The sequence below is a fragment of the Stomoxys calcitrans genome, chromosome 2, assembly GCF_963082655.1.
Source record: "Stomoxys calcitrans chromosome 2, idStoCalc2.1, whole genome shotgun sequence".
Classification (NCBI taxonomy): Eukaryota; Metazoa; Arthropoda; class Insecta; order Diptera; family Muscidae; genus Stomoxys; species Stomoxys calcitrans.
The window spans coordinates 200,229,800-200,248,321 of record NC_081553.1 but is presented as its reverse complement, the minus strand read 5'-3'; the positions used below and the strand labels follow the sequence as shown (position 1 = coordinate 200,248,321).

Below are 18,522 nucleotides of genomic sequence, written 5' to 3'. Positions count from 1 at the left end.
CAACATTCCAAAGTAGATGAGACAGAACACCACCTCGAGGTGTTCCTCTGCTGACCCATCTTTATAGATCCACAGATCCCAAGCCTACCGTAATGCATCTTTTAGTAAGTAAGTTATTAATAAACTTTCTTACGGTTGAGTTGATGCCTAGAAACTTCAACTCCTTCATGTTTGACGTCGGTTTTACTTTATTGAAAGCACCTTAAATGTCAAAAAATTCGACCATTGTTTATTCCTTAACAGCGAGAGAACCCTCTGTGTAGTCGACAAGGTCGTGAAGGGTTGTTTCAGTGGATTTGCCTTTACTATATGCATGCTGCTGCCGAGACTGGCGAACACTGCCCTAAGGTATGTTTCTCAAGAGTGTTTAGCATAAATGATGACAGCCTAATGGCACGAAAATCATTCGCCTGCGTGTGATAAGGTTTTCCTGCTTTCCGAATGAAAATGGCTTTCGTGTCGCTCCATTCCTCAGGTATATATGACATGCTGATACAAGCAGAGTATATCTCCCTAAGCCAACGAACCAGTCTATCAGACACAGTTCGTAAATCATGGCCTGGCGACTTAAAGGAGTCGAAACTTCTTGTCGCTCAAAGGATTTTCGGCTCACACAATTTCCCTTATAACCTCCGACGAATGCATGCCAGTGGCAACCTCTTCTGGCGCCATGTTGTCCGTTGGAGAATATGCCGGGAAATGTGTATCAACGAGTAGTTCTAGTGTTTCCTCACTAAGAATTGTCCATACATTCTCTGACTTCTGAATATACCCCACCGTAATAGGTCTGGAGAACAGAATCTTCCTTAGCCTAGAGGATTCAGCTGTATCCTCCACCGAGCTGCATAATACCACCAGGGATTTGTTCAGAGTCTTTCTCATCTCGCCCTTATATTTCCTTAGCTTAGCCTTATAGATGTCCCAACCGTGTGGTGGCTTTCGCCCTGTTAAAGAGTTTTCTACAGTCTTTTCTTACCCCAACCAGCTCTGGGGTCTACCATGGCGGTCGCTGTTTGCCTCTTGGCTTGGCACTAGGACATGTTGACACAAGCGAGTCATTCAGGATCCTTCGCGATCCCCTTTCCTTGTACCCTTGAGAAGTTTAAGTCCTGCAATTTTTAGTCCACCAAACCATTCCTCCACACACCTATGGTTCCTGAATAAGTACCACGTCAAATTCCCCTGCCATCAGGAGGACCTTTAGTGCCGCCGAAGCCTTACCGGACCATAGTCAGGATTTAGAACTTCTACCGCTGTTGTGTTTGTCTCATCTTCTGATTCCACAAGATTCGTTAGAACTTGTCTTGATGAGCTTCCGTACGCGTACAGGGGCAGGTGAGAAAGCCACTGAGGAACCACTCCTCCTCAGGACACTGGACACTTGCGGTGTTGACGATTTCTCCTTAAATGCTTCATTAACTGCTGCTGTTAACGTACTTTTTGAGTTACGTGCTTCCCCGCTGGCGCACACCTTGAGCCCAGTCCAACCGGATGAGCTACCCACACAGGGCTTGTCGGATACTGTCTCGATAACATTCCCTCCTGTCTCGATTTTTGCAGGGGGATTTTCAATCTCCTGCAATCCGCCAGACTTTAGCTATGTGGTCGATGGTTCCTCAGACAAGTGTTCAGCAACAACTGCTGAGTCGTCTTCTGATTCTCCAACCCCACCGCTTCCATAGACCTTCAGTTTCAACTCGTTGAATCCGTAGGATACAACCCCTTGAGACTTGTTGAGGTCTGCGAGACAGCCGGAGGTTAGTACGAATACTGCATGTCTCCGGTCACCATCAGCCTAATTCAATCTACCAATTTTCCAGTCGGTGGTTGAAAGATTGGGATTACATTCGCTTAGTCTTCCAAGTATGGCTGCAGGATCTGAGGGAATCCTTGGTATCCACGTATGCGCCATTCGTCGAGAAGAGCTTGAGTCGAACTTGTGCGCTATAAAGGAAAGGTCTATTGTTTTGTTTCAAAATTTCACCGGCGGTGGTCGAAATATTGGTAAAAATTACAAATAAAACAATTATATAAAACACCAACACCTGTTTTTGTAAATTGTTCGATGACCTCGAGCCAAACCAAGAAGACAAAGAGAAGGAATATCTTCTTTCTTGACTAAATCTAGTGCTGCACCTGGTCAGATGTCACCAATCCTTTTTAGCGCACAACGATACATTTCTATTGAGCGTTGATCCCCGAAGGCAATTCTTCTATATCGGCCCCGATACCAGCCTGCATCGTCTTTGTAAATGGAAAAGAAAATTCAGAGACCGCAACACACACCAACCACTATGGGTCTCGTTTCGTCATTTGATTAGAATAACTTATCGGCCATACAAGGTGTGAAGGCTTCAAGGCCGTATGTTGTACTTATACCGAATTCATTACGAAAACACCTCTATGATGTAAATACCACATTAACCACGCTCGACAACCCTATCTATTAGCTGTACTTTTCCCAATGCACGTGTTCTTGAGTAATGACATATTTTTTGTCTACACAAGTTACACTACTCCCATGGTTTGCACATGATTCTGTGCATCTGTTGGAAGTTGTATTGGTGGCTTTGAACGCTAGACATCGGCAACGGCTCTCGCTGTTGCTCCGTGTACCTAGGTTCGAATCCCGGCCGGGCTTTGCCGAATTTTTCATTTTCAAGTTTTTTGCCTGTTAGGGCGAAAATCATTAAACTTTAAAATTTTTGTTTGTTTCTCTTTCGAGACGAGCTTAATGATGGGAGACTTTTCTTTGTAAATGGAATAGAAAAGCCAGAGATCGCAACACACACCAATCACTATCGGACGCGTTTCGCAATTTGGTTTACAATTACTCATCAGTCAATTAGGTGTAAAGGCTGTAAGGGCTGTACGTTAATATGTTGTACTTATATCGAATTTATTCCGAATACTCGACAACGCTGTCTATTAGCTATACATTTCCCAATGCATGTTTTCTTGTGTAATGGCATATTTTTTTGGTCTACACAAATTACACTACTCCCATGGTATACACAAGATTCTGTGCATCTGTTGGAGGTTGTATTGATGGCCTCGAACGCTTGTAAGTGCCCGGACCGCCCTTCCCCCCTCAAAAAAAACCCCAAAGTGGACATGTAGACCGATTGGGTCAACATGATACTCCAATTAAAGGTTTATGTGAGTAAAGTATGAATCTGAAATCCAAATTCGACACGAGATGGGCGAACCCATCTCTCTTCTCTCTCTCACTCTTCAAATTAGCCCTCTAAATCGACATGTAAGCCAAACGTCACAAAATATTGTTCAGGGAAAAGTTTTTGGGAGTAAGGTTCAAATTTGCATTCAAATATGAAATAAGGCCAACTAAGGACCCTTCGGGTCGTTAAAAATTTTGTATCCGATATGGCTCTTTTATGGCATGATTTTGATAGTAGCAACTAAATAAATATTTTTGCAGATGTGGAATCCGATGCGCAGAACTACACATCGAAGTCTTTCTCCATATCAGGGGCTATTGCAGTATCTTCCAGGATAAGTTCTTTGCCATTGCTAGGGCTCAGATTGTTCCGTTAAATTACATTGGTGTTTAAGGATGATCATAAGATAAGGGTTATGGATATGGTCATAATATCAGTGGTAACACCACAGGCATTGCAAATATACCCTTTGTCGGGTCCCTGGTCACAGGGATGTCAAAGGAAAACAAAAATGCAGAATTGCTTGCGAGAGTGTTTTCCTGGTTTCGATAATAGGTATTTACCACTATCAATTCATACATCTATTACGGACTCCGATGACGATTTAAGCAGATCGTAATCGAAGTCCTCCTCTGTCAACCAATTAGCATAATCCCATATCACCAGCCAACTACAGCTAACCAAACTTGACTTATTAAAAGTGAATTGAGGCGATATAAGCGAACAATTTTGAAAGTGACCCAAATCATCTTAAGCTGTTATTTGTGATATGCAAATATTTTCGAGATTTTGCAAGAGGGATCGCTTTGTCAATACCACCCACAAAAGATAAATGGGTTAATGTTTCAAAAAATAACTTAATGCTCCAATTATCCATTACGCATTGTTCCAACTCTTATCTTAAATTTGTTGTTCTGGAAGAAGTTCCTAAAGATGTTACTTCACAAATCAACCTAAATTTGCTGTTATAAAAGCCAAATCAAATAACACCATCCAGGCAGTAGCATTTTATGAGTGAAAATGAATATGTATAAATTAATGATTTTAATATTTTGTGTGGCCTTAAGAGCAACCAGTGGCAGGAGTATAAATCTACAGACATTCATTGAAAAACTTGAGACTACGATAAGTCCGGAAGTCTTAAATCGAGAAAGTGTTATAAATCTAAGCCTCGAAGAAACGGCTAAGAAAGACAAGGATTTTGATCACAATAGCACTGAAGTGAGTTTGGAAATTGAAGATAAGGACACCACTGAAATTCCTGTCGAAGAACCTTTGAAGAATGACAACGAATCTCGCATTAATGGTGGATTTGTAGTTCAACAAATCGTTCCCTATCAGGTCTCTTTGCAATCATACCGTTCCAATCGTTGGCAACATTTTTGTGGAGGCTCTATTCTGACACCTCACCACGTTATTACTGCGGCCCATTGCACACAAAACATGCGACCCGAAGATATCCACGTAGTCGCTGGCACTTTGACTTGGAAACAAGGTGGTGATCGCCATCGTGTCCTTTCAAAACGTGAACATCCTCGATTCTCTTCAAGTCCTAAGCTCATTAATGATGTTGCCATATTGAAGGTGTCGCCTCCATTTAATCTCCACAAACCCACTGTGGGTACCATAGGTTGGGGTAGCCGTAATCGTGTGGGTGAGTCGGTTAATGTTGGCACAACCGGTTGGGGAGCTACAACGCCAACACTTGCTGGAGGTTTAGCTCATCAATTACAGAGAATAAATTATAAGACTCTATCAAATGCTGAATGTTCGAGAAAAGGTTTTCGTGTGACTGATAACGAGATATGTGCGCTATTGAGCAAAGGTCGTGGATCATGTATGGTAAGTTAAAGAAAGATTAAATTTTGGGGTGATTTTTTTATATAAAGCAAATATTGGTGATACGATATATTGAATGCAAATCCAGAAAATGATCTAAAGAAATCCAACTGGCTAATGATGTGGGTAGCACCACTCAAATCACATTATGGACAGGCAATGAAGTATCAACGAAATTGCCCATGCAACTCAAAGTTCGTTTCTATTTGAATGTTAAACTTCCTTTTTTCTCCTTTCCAGGGTGACTCAGGTGGTCCATTGGTTACAACTCAAAATCCCCCACAACTTGTTGGTATTATGTCTTATGGCACCATACCATGTGCTGCCGGCAAGCCTGATGTCTATAGCCGAGTGTCCAGTTTTCTGCCATACATTAACCAAGTCATCTCTACTGAAATACCATGACGTCATAAAAGAAGCATTCAAGTGATCTTCATATGAGTGCCATTCATTCATTCATTTTACCGCATGGACCACAAATAAATGCTACATTTTGCATTTGTTCCAAGCAAATATTTAAACATAAAAAATAAATTAAGGCATGAAATTGTATTAGAGTGAGTTTAGCTTTTGCTATTGTCAGAGATGATGCAGTTGGTACTTTGGTACCAAACAACTTTTTAAGGAACACCTTAGGCTAGGTTATCAGCGGAGGAACACCTCAAGGAGGTGTACTGTCTCCTCTAGCCATTAACAATATATTATTGTCTCTGAAGAAAAAGGTGTAAAAGTGGTTGATGACGTGACTATTTTGGGGAAGGGCGGTCCGGGTACTAACAAGCGTTCGAGGCCATCAATACCACTTCCAACAGATGCACAGAATCATGTGTATACCATGGGAGTAGTGTAATTAGTGTAGACAAAAAATATGCCATTACAGAAGAACACATGCATTGGGAAAATTAAGGCTAATAGACAGGGTTGTCGAGCGTGGTTAATGTGGTATTGACTACATGAAGGCGATTTCGCAATAAATTCGGTATAAGTACAACATACCAACGTACGGCCCTTGAAGCCTTTACACCGATGAGTTATTCTAATCAAATGATGAAACGCGTCCCATAGTGGTTGGTGTGTGTTGCGATCTCTGGATTTTCTTTTCCATTTACGAAGACGATGCAATTTGTGACGATGCAGGCTGGTATCGGGGCCGATACAGACTAATTGCCTTCGGGGATCAACGCTCAATGGAAATGTATCGTTGTGCGCTAAAAAGCATTGGTGAGTACTGGCCAGGTGCAGCACTAGTCAAGAAGGAAGATATTCCTTCTCGACCGATGGCGCATACTTGGATACCAAGGATTCCCTCAGATCCTGAAGCGATACTTGGAAGACTAAGGGAATGTAATCCCAATCTTTCAACCACCGACTGGAAGATTGGATGAAGCAGATGGTGACCGGAGACATGCAGTATTCGTACTAACCTCCGGCTGTCTCGCAGACCTCAACAAGTCTGAAGGGGTTGTATCCTACGGATTCAACAAGTTGAAACTGAAGGTCTATTTAAGCGGTGGGGTTGGGGAATCAGGAGACGACTCAGCAGTTGTTGCTGAACACTTGTCTGAAGAATTATTGACCACATAGCAAAAGTCTGGCGGATTGCAAGATATTGAAAATCACTTCTGCCACAATCGACACAGGAGGGGATGGCATCGAGAAGGAAGCTCTACGTGCAAGAGCGAAGTGGGCTACCGAAATCGGTCTAGATATAAATGCGTGCAAGACGGAAGTAGTTCTTTTCAGCAGATGTTTCAAGTTACCTACAGTGGCACCTGTCTCCTTGGGAGGAGAGTATGTTCCATTTACAGAAAGAGCAAAAAAGCGGTGTAAAAGTGACCGCGTATGCTGATGACCTGGCTATTACGGTTGGGGGAAAGTTTCCCTGCACTCTAAGAGATATACTTCAGGAAGCTCTACGCGCAAGCAAAGTGGGCTACCGAAATTGGTCTAGGTATAAATCCGTGATAGACAGAAGTAGTTCTTTTCAGCAGGAGATAAAAGTTGCCTACAGTGGAAGCTGTCGCCTTGGGAGGAGAGAATGTTCCATTTACAGAAAGAGCATAATAGCTGGGAGGGCACCTTAGCGCAGAGGTTATCCATAATAAGGCACTGTAAGCGAAGATCCAGGCGATCACGGAATGCGTAAGATGGTGTGGTGCTAAAGCGAGGACGTCGAGTGTGAACATCTTTACGGACAGTAAAACAGAAATTGGAGGCCACCTTAGCGCAAAGGTTACCGTGTCCGCCTATGATGCTGAACGCCTGGGTTCGAATCTTGGCGAGAATATCAGAAAAAATTTTCAGCGGTGTTTTTCCTCTCCCCACGCTGGCATCATTTGTAAGGTACCATACCATGTAAAACTTCTCTCGAAAGAGGTGTTGCACTGCGGCACACCGTTCGGACTCGGTTGTAAAACAGGAGGACCCTTATCATTGAGCTTAAACTTGAATCGGACTACACTCATTGATATGTGAGAAGTTTGCCCCTGGTTCTTAGTGGAATGTTCATGGGTAAAAATTTGCATTTGCAAAATACCTGGGTGTTTTGCTGGACAGGAAATTGAACTTCAAATCAAAAATTTTAGAAAGGGCAAGAAAGGCAACTCTTGCCCTATACACCTGCAAGAGAGCCATAGGCAAAAGTTGGGGGTTTAGACCGCGCGTCATGTATAGGATATATACTGCACTAGTCAAACCTATAATGCTATATGGTGTTTTGGTCTGGTGGACGGCGCTTCAAAGGTCCACCTACTGCTTAATACTCAAGCGGATCCAAAGGGAGGCTTGTTTGTGCATCACAGCCGCACTGAGGGCCGACACCATCAGATACCCTGAATTAAAGACTACATCTATGCCTCTGGACATTGTGGCTACCCAAATGGCAGCGACCACTGTCGTGAGGTTAAGGGAGCTTTCTCATTGGTCATGTGGCGGCTACGGACACTGTCTTATAGTTGATACAATATCCAATGTTCCAGGCAGCGTGGATTACACCCTACTCGAGCCGCTTTTGGATAAAAAGTACTGTACCACTATTTCTGATAGACTCGATTGGAACTAGGATATCCCTGGTAACAGAAGTTACATTGACTTCTATACGGATGGTTCCAAACTAGACGCCCAAGTGGACTTTGGGGTGTACTCTAAAGATCTAGAACTGGTCATATCGAAAAGGTTACCCGACCACCGGAGTGTGTATCAAGCGGAGATCCTTGTAATGGAGGAAATGGTAGAATGGCTAAGATATAAAGTTATTACAACGATTGGCATAAATATCTTCTCAGACAGTAAGGTAGCCAATTAATCCCTGGAGAACGTATTTCTGAACACAAAAAGCGCTCTCGACTGTCGCAGATCTCCTAAAAAGATGGCTGAGCAGTTCAAAATTCAACTGTTCTGGGTGTCGGGCAACAGAGATATTCCAGGGAATTGTAAAGCGGATTAGCTTGCGAGACTAGGAACTACCCTACACATTTCAGGGATACTGGAATCTGTGGGTATATTTCTAGCGACGTGTAAGCTAAGTTTTCAGGACCGGGACCGAAGGACAACGAATGTTAGATGGTCACAAAGAGTGGACAGAGAGCATTCCAAAACTATGTGGCCTAATATAGACTGGAAGAGGTCTACCGCTTTGCTGTCATTGGCTAGAACAGACGTCATAGACATTGTGTCCGTCATGACAGCTCACTGTCTAATCGGAAAACATGCTGACAGACTTAGGACAGTTTAGGTTAGGTTGAGGGTGCGGATAGTAAACCGCCTCATACCACTATGGAGATACACCTTAGCCAGTAATCGGTTTGTTGTGCGCTCTAAATACTAAAAACTAACCTCGAAAAAGAACATTTTAAGTTAGGAATTCTGTGCTACTTACAAAATCCTTAATTGTTTCCCATGCCACGCCCCTAAGTTGATTCATGTCTGGTATTTTATTCCCACCTAAGTTCCGGTGTCTTCTAGCCGCGACAGCCGGGCAATGACATAGGAAATGCTCTAACGTCTCATCATCTTCCCAATATGCTATCACTTGCCGCACCGATTTTGAATAAGTGAGCTCGTAGTCCTATGTGCCTCGTTCTTACTTCCTTTCACTAATAGCCTCGTATTCTCATCTGGTTCACCCCATAAAATTTTCTCCGTCCTACCGACTGTTTCGCTGCTCCACATTGTTACATTCGCGTTCGTCGCCCACGCCATTAACTCGGACTGCGTCTGGTTAACCATAGTTTGTTGACGCCAGTCATTAGGCCTTCGTAACAAAATCGCCTTCTCTTTCATTCTACCTTACTTCCGCTATGGCCCGGCACCCAAACGAAACGGATCGTGTCATCCTCAGAGAAGGCGTTAATCTACTTCTAACACTCCAAGACTGTTTGTGATCTTACCGTCCTGGTTGTTATTGCCCGTATGGCCTGTTTACTGTCCGTAAAGATGTTCACACTCGACGTCTTCGTTAGTACTACACCCCCTCACACATTTCGTGATCGCCCTGATTTCCGCCTGCAGGACCGTGTTATGGTCAGGCAGTCTAAAACAGACCTCAATCCTCAATGTAGATCCCCATGCCCACTCTGTCCTCTAGCTTTGACCCATCTGTGTAACATGATTTTCCAGAAGGCAATACTAGGGTTCCGTGCAAGACTGTGCCGCGGACAGCAGAGCCTTACACTCGACCTGTCGTCTCAGGTATCCGATCGGAAACCTCTTCCCTTCCTTCAAGGTTTTCCAGCAGCCATTACTGCTGTTTCAGCTAACATACGGCTGCCGTATCAGCAAACATTGATTGATTGAAGCCACGGCAAATGTGTGCGGTGGTGGCATGCAAAACAGTTTTTGTGCTACGCAGTCTTCGAAATGCATGCTGATGCCCAGCGAATGGAAATTCTCCTGCGAGTCTCGGGAGGATTAGTGCCTCAAGCATCTTGGCTACCGGTGAGAGAAGGGAGATCGGTCTTTACGACTCCCCCAAACTCGGGTCCTTTTCAGGCTTCAGTAGCGGGATCACACTGCCCATCTTCCAGACATCGGAAACTATAAGAGTGTTCAGAGACAAGTTGAAGACAGTTGTAGGGTACTCAAGTCCTGGTACATACTGACTCTTCAGCATCAATATAAAGATTCTGTTGGGGCCCAACACCTTGGATGATTTGCACCACTGATGATGTTTGTAACTTCGTCCATGGTAAATTGTCATGGCTGTCCATCAGCTCGGAGACCAGAGATACGGCGAATGGCTCTTCTCCTAGCTCTGTCACTCTCGGGATGCACAATAAATTGACGGTTGAACAACCTGGCGCATCTCAGTCACAGGTACGTCGCCAAAAGTGACCGAGGTCCTGTCGTCACGTCTACCGCGGTTTGAGAGTGGCTTCACAATAGACCACAGCTTGGCTAAACCGGTTACATTCAGCTCGCTGATTCCACGCAACGAATCCGTATCATTGCCTGCGCCGCCGGGAAATGGGACAGTACTTGGGGCATTCGACCGGCTGGAAGAAAGCGAGCAGCTGCTGCGTTAATGATGTCTCGGAAATTCCTCTCGGGAACTAGCACATTCGAGGGGAGTGTCAGTTCACTGAAGCGGCAATAAGTGTACTCTCTGAAGCCGAACTAAAGGTTATGAAGTGGGGGAGGTGGTCTGATCCCAAAGAAATTACGGCTTGCCAGGATACGTCACTTAGGAGATCAGAGGATGCAATGGGAATGTCTGGCGAGCTGCTGCATCTCCTCGTAATTTTAGTGTAAAACGTGGAGCTTTCAATCTGCTCTGTCAAAGCTATGCCCCGCTGGTCGTTACCTAGGGGAAAATGCCATGAAATGTGATACGCATTACCTACTGTCTGGCCACAAATGTAGTCCACTTACGTCGGGCTTGTAAGCTTGGCCATTAACTGGGTCACAACTACCAACCGGGGGTATGTACACGTTGTGTAGCTCTATCGCGGCAGTATCGGACTTGACTACTATCTCCATGCACGGCATGTTGGGGTCACTAGCGCTGGGCGCAGGCGCGATAGGTCTATACTGCATGGAGTGGTGTATCACTTAAATAGTAATCACTTATCCTTCAGCGATCCTTAAGTAGCATTGACAACTGTGCAAGCTGCAGGTGTTGGTCAGCTTTGTCTGCTGGATCGCTGCTATCAATATGTTCTTCAGATTTATAAAATCCACTGTTTCGTCGATCTTGCCTCTCAGACAATTGCAAGAAAGATACACTTCCAGGCACTGGCCCAGCAATATTGGGACTGGGTTGGTGCTGTTGCGTATATTGCCGCACGGGAGAGGTCGAAGGGGTCACATAGTTTGACGACGAGGACGCAGAAGTCGATGACGCTTGGGATCCACTGCTGTCTATGTTCGCACAGCATCTTGCAACATATTCAGTGTGACTATATTCCTATAGTGACGTAAGGCCAGAGCAAGATCGGAAATGTATCCACCCCATGTACCGGTTACACCTCACCGAGACCGACCGATGATAGAGCCGGTTCTAGCAAACCAAACAGAACCAGGGTCCGGGGTACTTTTCATTCCCAGCACAGAAGACATCCCGGCATGTGGCTCTCCCATGACGAAAAAAGAGCGAACACATACACTGAGACGGCAGCCCTTGCCGATGAGGATTCCATCGGATCAATGAAGTGCGTACAAACGGCTGCCATGGGTTTGATGGGGGAAAGATGATATTAATTTGTGGAATATTACTGGAAAGAAGCTATCTGATCTCTACATTGTTATACATTTCGAAATGTGGCAGAGTTCGCTCGCTTTTTTTATTGCTCAACTAATGCGTACTTGATTGGCAAGGCGTTTCGTTTCCTAATTTAAAAAAAAAATATGGAAAGTATACATTCAGTGATGATTATAAACATCCGCTGATACACACATTAACATTTGTATTTTTTTTTCTTCTAACATCCCTTCCATAATTAAGCGGCAATCATTTTCAGCAAGCAGCCTGCTGCTCTGAAATTGCAGAACTACTGCTGTAAAAGCAGAACTACTGCTCAAATAACAGTGTTAGCAAAATTAACTACTAATTAACAGACAGTGTTTGCTGTTTTCAGCAAACTTTTTCTATGAGTGTATCAAAACGGGGCCGCAAACACTTTAGGGTACAGAGAAGCATACCGGGTCACGGAAAACATCGGTTCAAGAGATATAAATAAGAAAAGTATCCGAAACCCCACTTCGTACCATTTTGACTAAAAGAAGGTTCGTTTTACAACCTATTTTACACGTTTGTTAGTCAGCAGACTGTTTTATCAGATCAGATATTTGCCTTTTAAATTTGCGTTAAATTGGAAATGAAGTAGAACAAAATAGTGGAGCATATGAAAGAAAATGTACAAATTGCCTTTGGTGTGAATAGTTGTAAGGTATTGTGTTGCCCAAAAAGTAATTGCGGATTTTTCATATAGTCGGCGTTGACAATTTTTTTCACAGCTTGTGACTCTGTAATCGCATTCTTTCTTCTGTCAGTTTTCAGCTGTTACTTTTAGTTTGCTTTAGAAAAAAAGTGTAAAAAAGTATATTTGATTAAAGTTTATTCTAAGTTTTATTAAAAATGCATTTACTTTCTTTTAAAAAATCCGCAATTACTTTTTAGGCAACCCAATATTTTCAATGTAAATTCATGGAATCTATTATTTGTTCTGCTGTAGTAGGAGATGGAATAGTAACGCTTTAAACAGTTGAAAGACGACCAAAAATTCTAAATTATAAAAAAAAAAATCTAATTTCTTAAAAGAGTATTAGCTTAAAATCCTAGTCCCTCCATTAAATTTTTTTTATAAAAATTATTTTATCTACTTCAAGATATTCTTTTGGAATTTGTAATATTTGTATACTCACATACGTATCTCAAGTTGGGTATTGCTACAACAACAAGTAGATCGGGGAAAAAACAGCAACCATAAATTAATTTAAATCAATCAATTCAATTTGTTTGTCAATAAAATCTTTAAATGTGTCTGTGTGTGCATGCCTGTGAAAGCTCTGAATGTTGCTCAATGTTCATTTATTTTGTTTTTAACGTTTTTTTTTCATAGTTCGATTTCTTTGGGTTATTTATTCATTTAAATGAATTTCCTTGGCGACCCATTTGTACATGGGCTGTGCCATCTATACACTACGAGTCATCAATAACAAGAACTTTTGGGATAGTAGGCACATATGTTCATAAACACTCAATTCAAGTCAAATTGCGATGGTAGTTATGATGCCTCAGGGTGGGCAATAGATTGGAACGAAAGGAAATTGTGAGGAAAAGCTATTCCCAATGTGTACGTACCTGAAAAGAAAGATTAGGAGAAAATTTTAAAGATTATTTCGTTAGGTGAAACATTTTATCTATTTTACTTAAATCAAAATCAGAAAGTAAGTGTTCGAGATGGCGATAACTTAAAGGTTAGGTAGGTTGAAAAGAGGGTATACTCACCCTTAATCAGCCCCATATCTCGATGAACATACACCTATGCCAGTAATCGGCTTTTTGAACGCTCCATATACAAAAAGGTAGCCTTAAAAAAGAACATCTTAGACATTTCGTGATACTACTAAAATCCCTAATTGTTTTTCATACCACCCTAAGTCGGTTTATATGGCATATTGTGTCCCCACCTAAGTGCCGGTCTCTGCTGGTGTCGAAAGCCGGGCAATGATATTTGAAATACACCAACTTCTCATCATCTTTCTACAGACGCTACAGCTTGTCCCACCGATTTTGCATAAGCGATCTCAAAGTCCTATGTGCCCCGTTACGATACCGAAAGCTATACTGACCTCCTTCTTACTGCCTTTCAGTCATAGCCTCGTCTTTTCATGATACGGATCTCGCCATTCGATTATCGTAGATCTAACCCTGTTGACCCTTTCGCTATTCCACAGTGTTACATGCGCGTTCGTCGCCCACGCACTTGTCGCCTCGAATGGCTACTGCTTAACCAAGGTTACCATAAGTGAGCTCGTATTGCTATTGGTCCCGTAATGATGCCGAAAGTTATACTGATCTCCTTCTTACTTCAGTAATAGCCTCGTCTTCTCACTACCCGAATCTCCCAAAATGATTTTCGTCGACCTGCCGACCGTTTCGCGGCTCCATACTGTTATATGCGCCTTTGTCGCCCACGGCCTTAATCAAGTTTATAGACGGCAGTCCATTGGCCTTCACAGCCAAATCATCTGCTCTTTCATTGCCCCTTACTCCGCTATGGCCCGACAACCAAACAATGCGTGCCAGGCCATCCCCCGAGAAGCGGTTCGTCTCATTATTACACTCCAAGATTGTTCGTGACCTTACCGTCCTGTAAGGATGTTCACACTCCACGTCCTTGAGTTTGTACCATACCACCTCACGCATTCAGTGATCGCCATGATCCCCTCCTACAGGACCGTTCAATTTTTTTAGTTTTCCTATCGTGGTCTCGATTATACCGCGATAGTGTGACCTGCTCCCACCATCTATCTACTCTCCCATCGTCTTAAGTCTCATAGTCGCAGTGGCTGCCACACACTCAATCTCTACAGGTCGGATATCTAGAATAGTCTCCAGTGCCCTAGTGGGGGGGTCCTCATCGCTACACCTATGCCAAGAAAACATGTTGTCTAAACCTGTTGTATTATCCTTTGCGGTACGCATCTAAATATGGCAGTTCTAATTCAGTTTCCTGACCAGGGTCACTCCTAAGCATTAAACCTTGTCACACACCGAAATCGTTCTGTAGACAAAAAATTGTGCGTCAAATTGGCCCACCTTCGTCTTCCTGGTGAACAGGCAGATTTTAGTCTTTTCTGGGTTAACATTGAGACTCCTAGGTCCAGTCGTATATGGTCTGCAAGACCCTTGCGGCCCTTCTGCATAGCTGGTTCGAATCCTTACCCCTTAGAAGTATAATAACGTCCTCTCTACGCATTCAGAGATAGCAGACGCGTTAAAATCCTTTTTCAGTTAGCATCCATAAAAGGATATTTATGGTGGTGATCCAGAGGAGTGGAGTGATCAATAGGAGTGGCCGGTGACCGACCTATGATAGGGCCCAATTATCTCATTGACTTTAGGTTTTAATCTTTCACACAGTACGCTCGAGAGTATCTTGTATGCGATGGGGAGGAGACTTATTGTCTACTTTCTTGTGTACGGGACATAGTATGCTGATGTTGTAATCATCGGGTATGCGTTTTTCTAGCCAGATCGCGCAGACAAGCTGAAGCATACGCCTTATCAGCGTGCCGCATCCGGTCTTAAATAGTTCAGCTGGCAACCCGTCGGCTCCTGCTGCCTTGGTTATTCAGTTGAGTCACTGCTACCTCATTCTGACAAGGAGGTAAACATTCTATTGGGTTACCCAAAAAGTAATTGCGGATTTTTTAAAAGAAAGTAAATGCATTTTTAATAGATCTTAGAATGAACATTAATCAAATATACTTTTTTTACACTTTTTTTCTAAAGCAAGCTAAAAGTAACAGCTGATAACTGACAGAAGAAAGAATGCAATTACTGAGTCACAAGCTGTGAAAAAATTTTTCAACGCCGATTATATGAAAAATCCGCAATTACTTTTTGGGCGTTGGTATTCTCTCCACCGCCATCGTCGGACACTAGCAGCTTGGTAAAATGTTCTTTCCATATCCTCAGTACACTATCTGTATCAGTTATCAGATTTCCTTCTTTGTCTCTGCAGGAGGATGTGCCTGTACCAAAGCCATCGGTTTGATGTTTAATTCTTTGGTAGAATTTCCGGACTTCATTTTGACTCCTGAACATCTCAATTCGCTCACACTGACGTCTATCCGTTTCCTTTTTCTTTCTGCGGAATAGTCGTTTCTCCTCTCTACTCCCGATACCTGTCCTTCATTAGGCGCATTGCTACTGATTGCAGGGTTGCGGATTGTGGCTAGCCTCTCATCCAAAGGAGTAAAGATGTAAACAAGGTGTTTCAGTCTCCGACTAACCAAAAATCCACAGCCAAATTTATGCCTTGTTATATGGCAGCTATTGTATTCGTTATGTTCGTCACCATTTGGTGCTGTTGTGACACCATTCCCGGTCCAGCGCACTTCCTGTTAGGAGGTAATATCTGCCTTGTACTTCTCCAATACATTCGCCAGTGCGTGCACTTTCTCTATAAAGAGTCCGAACATTCCAGGTGCAGATGTGCAAATCATGGTACTTTTTTAGTTTGCGTGGGTCTTCAACGTTAGGGGATCCATTTTTTCTATTCCTTTGTTTCTCAGATTAATTGTAATTTCACTAGGGCGGGCTACTGGCCAAGCGCCCCGCATGGGTTTTTGTGGGTGCCGCGAGTCGCTTGCTCCAAGATCCGACGCTTGCCTCCAGCCGCCCCTAACCTGGGAACAGATGCTGATCTAGGCCAAATTTTGCCCATGAACATTCCACTAAGGAACAGGAGCAAACTGATCATATATCAATGAGTGCAGTATGATTCAAGTTTAAGCTCAATGGTAAGGGGCCTCTTTTTATAGCCGAGTCCGAACGGCGTGTCGACACCTCTTTGAAGAGGAGTTTTACATGGCATAGTACCTCACAGCGGTGGAGAGGAAAACCACCGCTGACATTTTTTTCTGATGGTCTCGCCAGGATTCAAACCTAGGAGTTTAGCATCATAGGTGGACATGCTAACCTCCTATCATTTGCAGCTACTCCGCATAAAAACAAAGTTTTCCACTATCCGCAACCTGTGGACACCCTGTAGCACTCATCTAAGCTCCTCGTGATAATGATGAACACCACACAAGTCGGGGTTCAACTTTCCAGCCTGTGTGGTACTCATAGTTATCCCGTGCCGGCGGTTATATACCTACAAAAAATTGTCATTCCCGTCTAATGTTTGTAATATTTAAAACAACCCCAGCCTTATATGAATATGTAGCAGAACAGGCATTCTTTGTGTCGGAATGATTAGTGTTACAATCACAAATGATCATCAGGAACAATTAAAATTGATTTCTTTTCGTTTTTTTTTTCTCATAAAAGCATAACCGCGATTCGCCATACAGTGGGAGAGAAGATGACGAAGAATTGAATGATATGTATGAGATAAAGCAAAGCGATGATATTTATAAAAATTAAAAAATACGCAAAAGAAACGCTGAAAGGAAAAATGTAAATTTATAAGGGAGAGTGCTCTCATAGCATAGGCTTAAAAAAATTTCGCTACCATTAGTGAAGGGATAACCACCACTGATGTCGTTACCCGGATGTTCAGTGTCGTTACCCGGTGTTCAGTGTCATAGGCGGATATGCTCATCTACTAGCCACGGTAGACTCTATATGCTAGAAGTCTTAAATGTGTTGAGAATTAAGGGGTGCTTGAGAGATTATTACTTTAAAGTGTTTGTAAGAGCACTACTTTAAAGTGTTTAAGAAAGCTTGATTTATTTAAAACATTTTTGTTTCTTCTTGAACTTCTTTCATGATGGCTTTAAGCGGATATTTATAAATATTTATAAATACGCAAAAGGAATATGCTGGAAGACAAAATGTAAAGTTATAAAGGAGAGTACTTTCATAGCATAGGCCTCAAAAAATGTCGCTACTATTGGTGAAGGGATAATCTCCACTGATTTCGTTGCTGGGATTTGAATCTAGGTGTTCAGTGTTATAGGCGGATATGCTCATCTACTCGCCACGGTAGCCTCTATATGTTGGAAGTCTTAAATGTGTTGAGAATTAAGGAGTGTTTGAGAGATTATTACTTCAAAGTGTTTGTAGGAGCACTACTTTAAAGTGTTTGTAGGAGCACTACTTTAAAGTGCTTGAGAAAGCTTGATTTATTTAAAACATTGTTTGTTTCTTCTTGAACTTCTTCCATGATGGCGTTAAGCGGATATTTATAAATATTTATAAATACGCAAAAGGAATATGCTGAAAGGCAAAATGTAAATGGATAAAGGAGAGTACTCTAATAGCATAGGACTCAAAAAATGCCACTACCATTAATGAAGGGATAATCTCCGCTGATTTTGTTGCTGGGATTTGAATCTAGGTGTTCGGCCTAGCCTCTTTAGAAGTCTTAAATGTGCTGAGAATTAAGGAGTGTTTGAGAGATTATTACTTCAGAGTGTTTGTAAGAGCACTACTTTAAAGTGTTTGAGAAATCTTGATTTATTTAAAACATTGTTTGTTTCTTCTTAAACTTCTTTCATGATGGCTTTAAGCGGAACTTTATTTTCAAAAATATTTCATAATATAGCTATATAAACCAACAGCTTTTTTTTAATTAATACACAATTATTTCTATAAAAAAAAGAAAAAGCAAGAACTACATTCTGTTCAGTTGCCTTCAATTGTATGTCACTGTCAATTAAATCATATCATTTTAACTGCACATTTATATTCATTTTAATGAATTGCTTAAGGTTTTTGTTATGCACTTCGTTGTGTTATTGTGGGTCCCCGAGTGTATGACTTAATTGAAATGATTTCAATAAAATTGGACATATTCTACGGCTTTGGTGACCCCATGAATGCATGACC

At 42.4% G+C, this 18,522-nt stretch overlaps 1 protein-coding gene across 1 annotated transcript; it reads left to right on the top strand.

Annotated features, from left to right (window-relative positions):
- Positions 1-4,199: 4,199 nt before the first annotated feature.
- Positions 4,200-5,423, top strand: LOC106083264 (chymotrypsin-1). The gene is made up of 2 exons (XM_013246177.2): positions 4,200-5,021; positions 5,259-5,423. The coding sequence occupies exons 1-2, from the start codon at positions 4,200-4,202 to the stop codon at positions 5,421-5,423; spliced, it is 987 nt and encodes a 328-aa protein (XP_013101631.2).
- The last annotated feature ends 13,099 nt before the right edge of the window (positions 5,424-18,522 follow it).

Coding starts and splice junctions, on each gene's coding strand:
- LOC106083264 (XM_013246177.2), top strand. CDS start 4,200: ATGAATATGTATAAATTAATGATTTTAATATTTTGTGTGGCCTTAAGA. Junction 5,022..5,258: donor AAGGTCGTGGATCATGTATG/GTAAGTTAAAGA, acceptor TCTCCTTTCCAG/GGTGACTCAGGTGGTCCATT.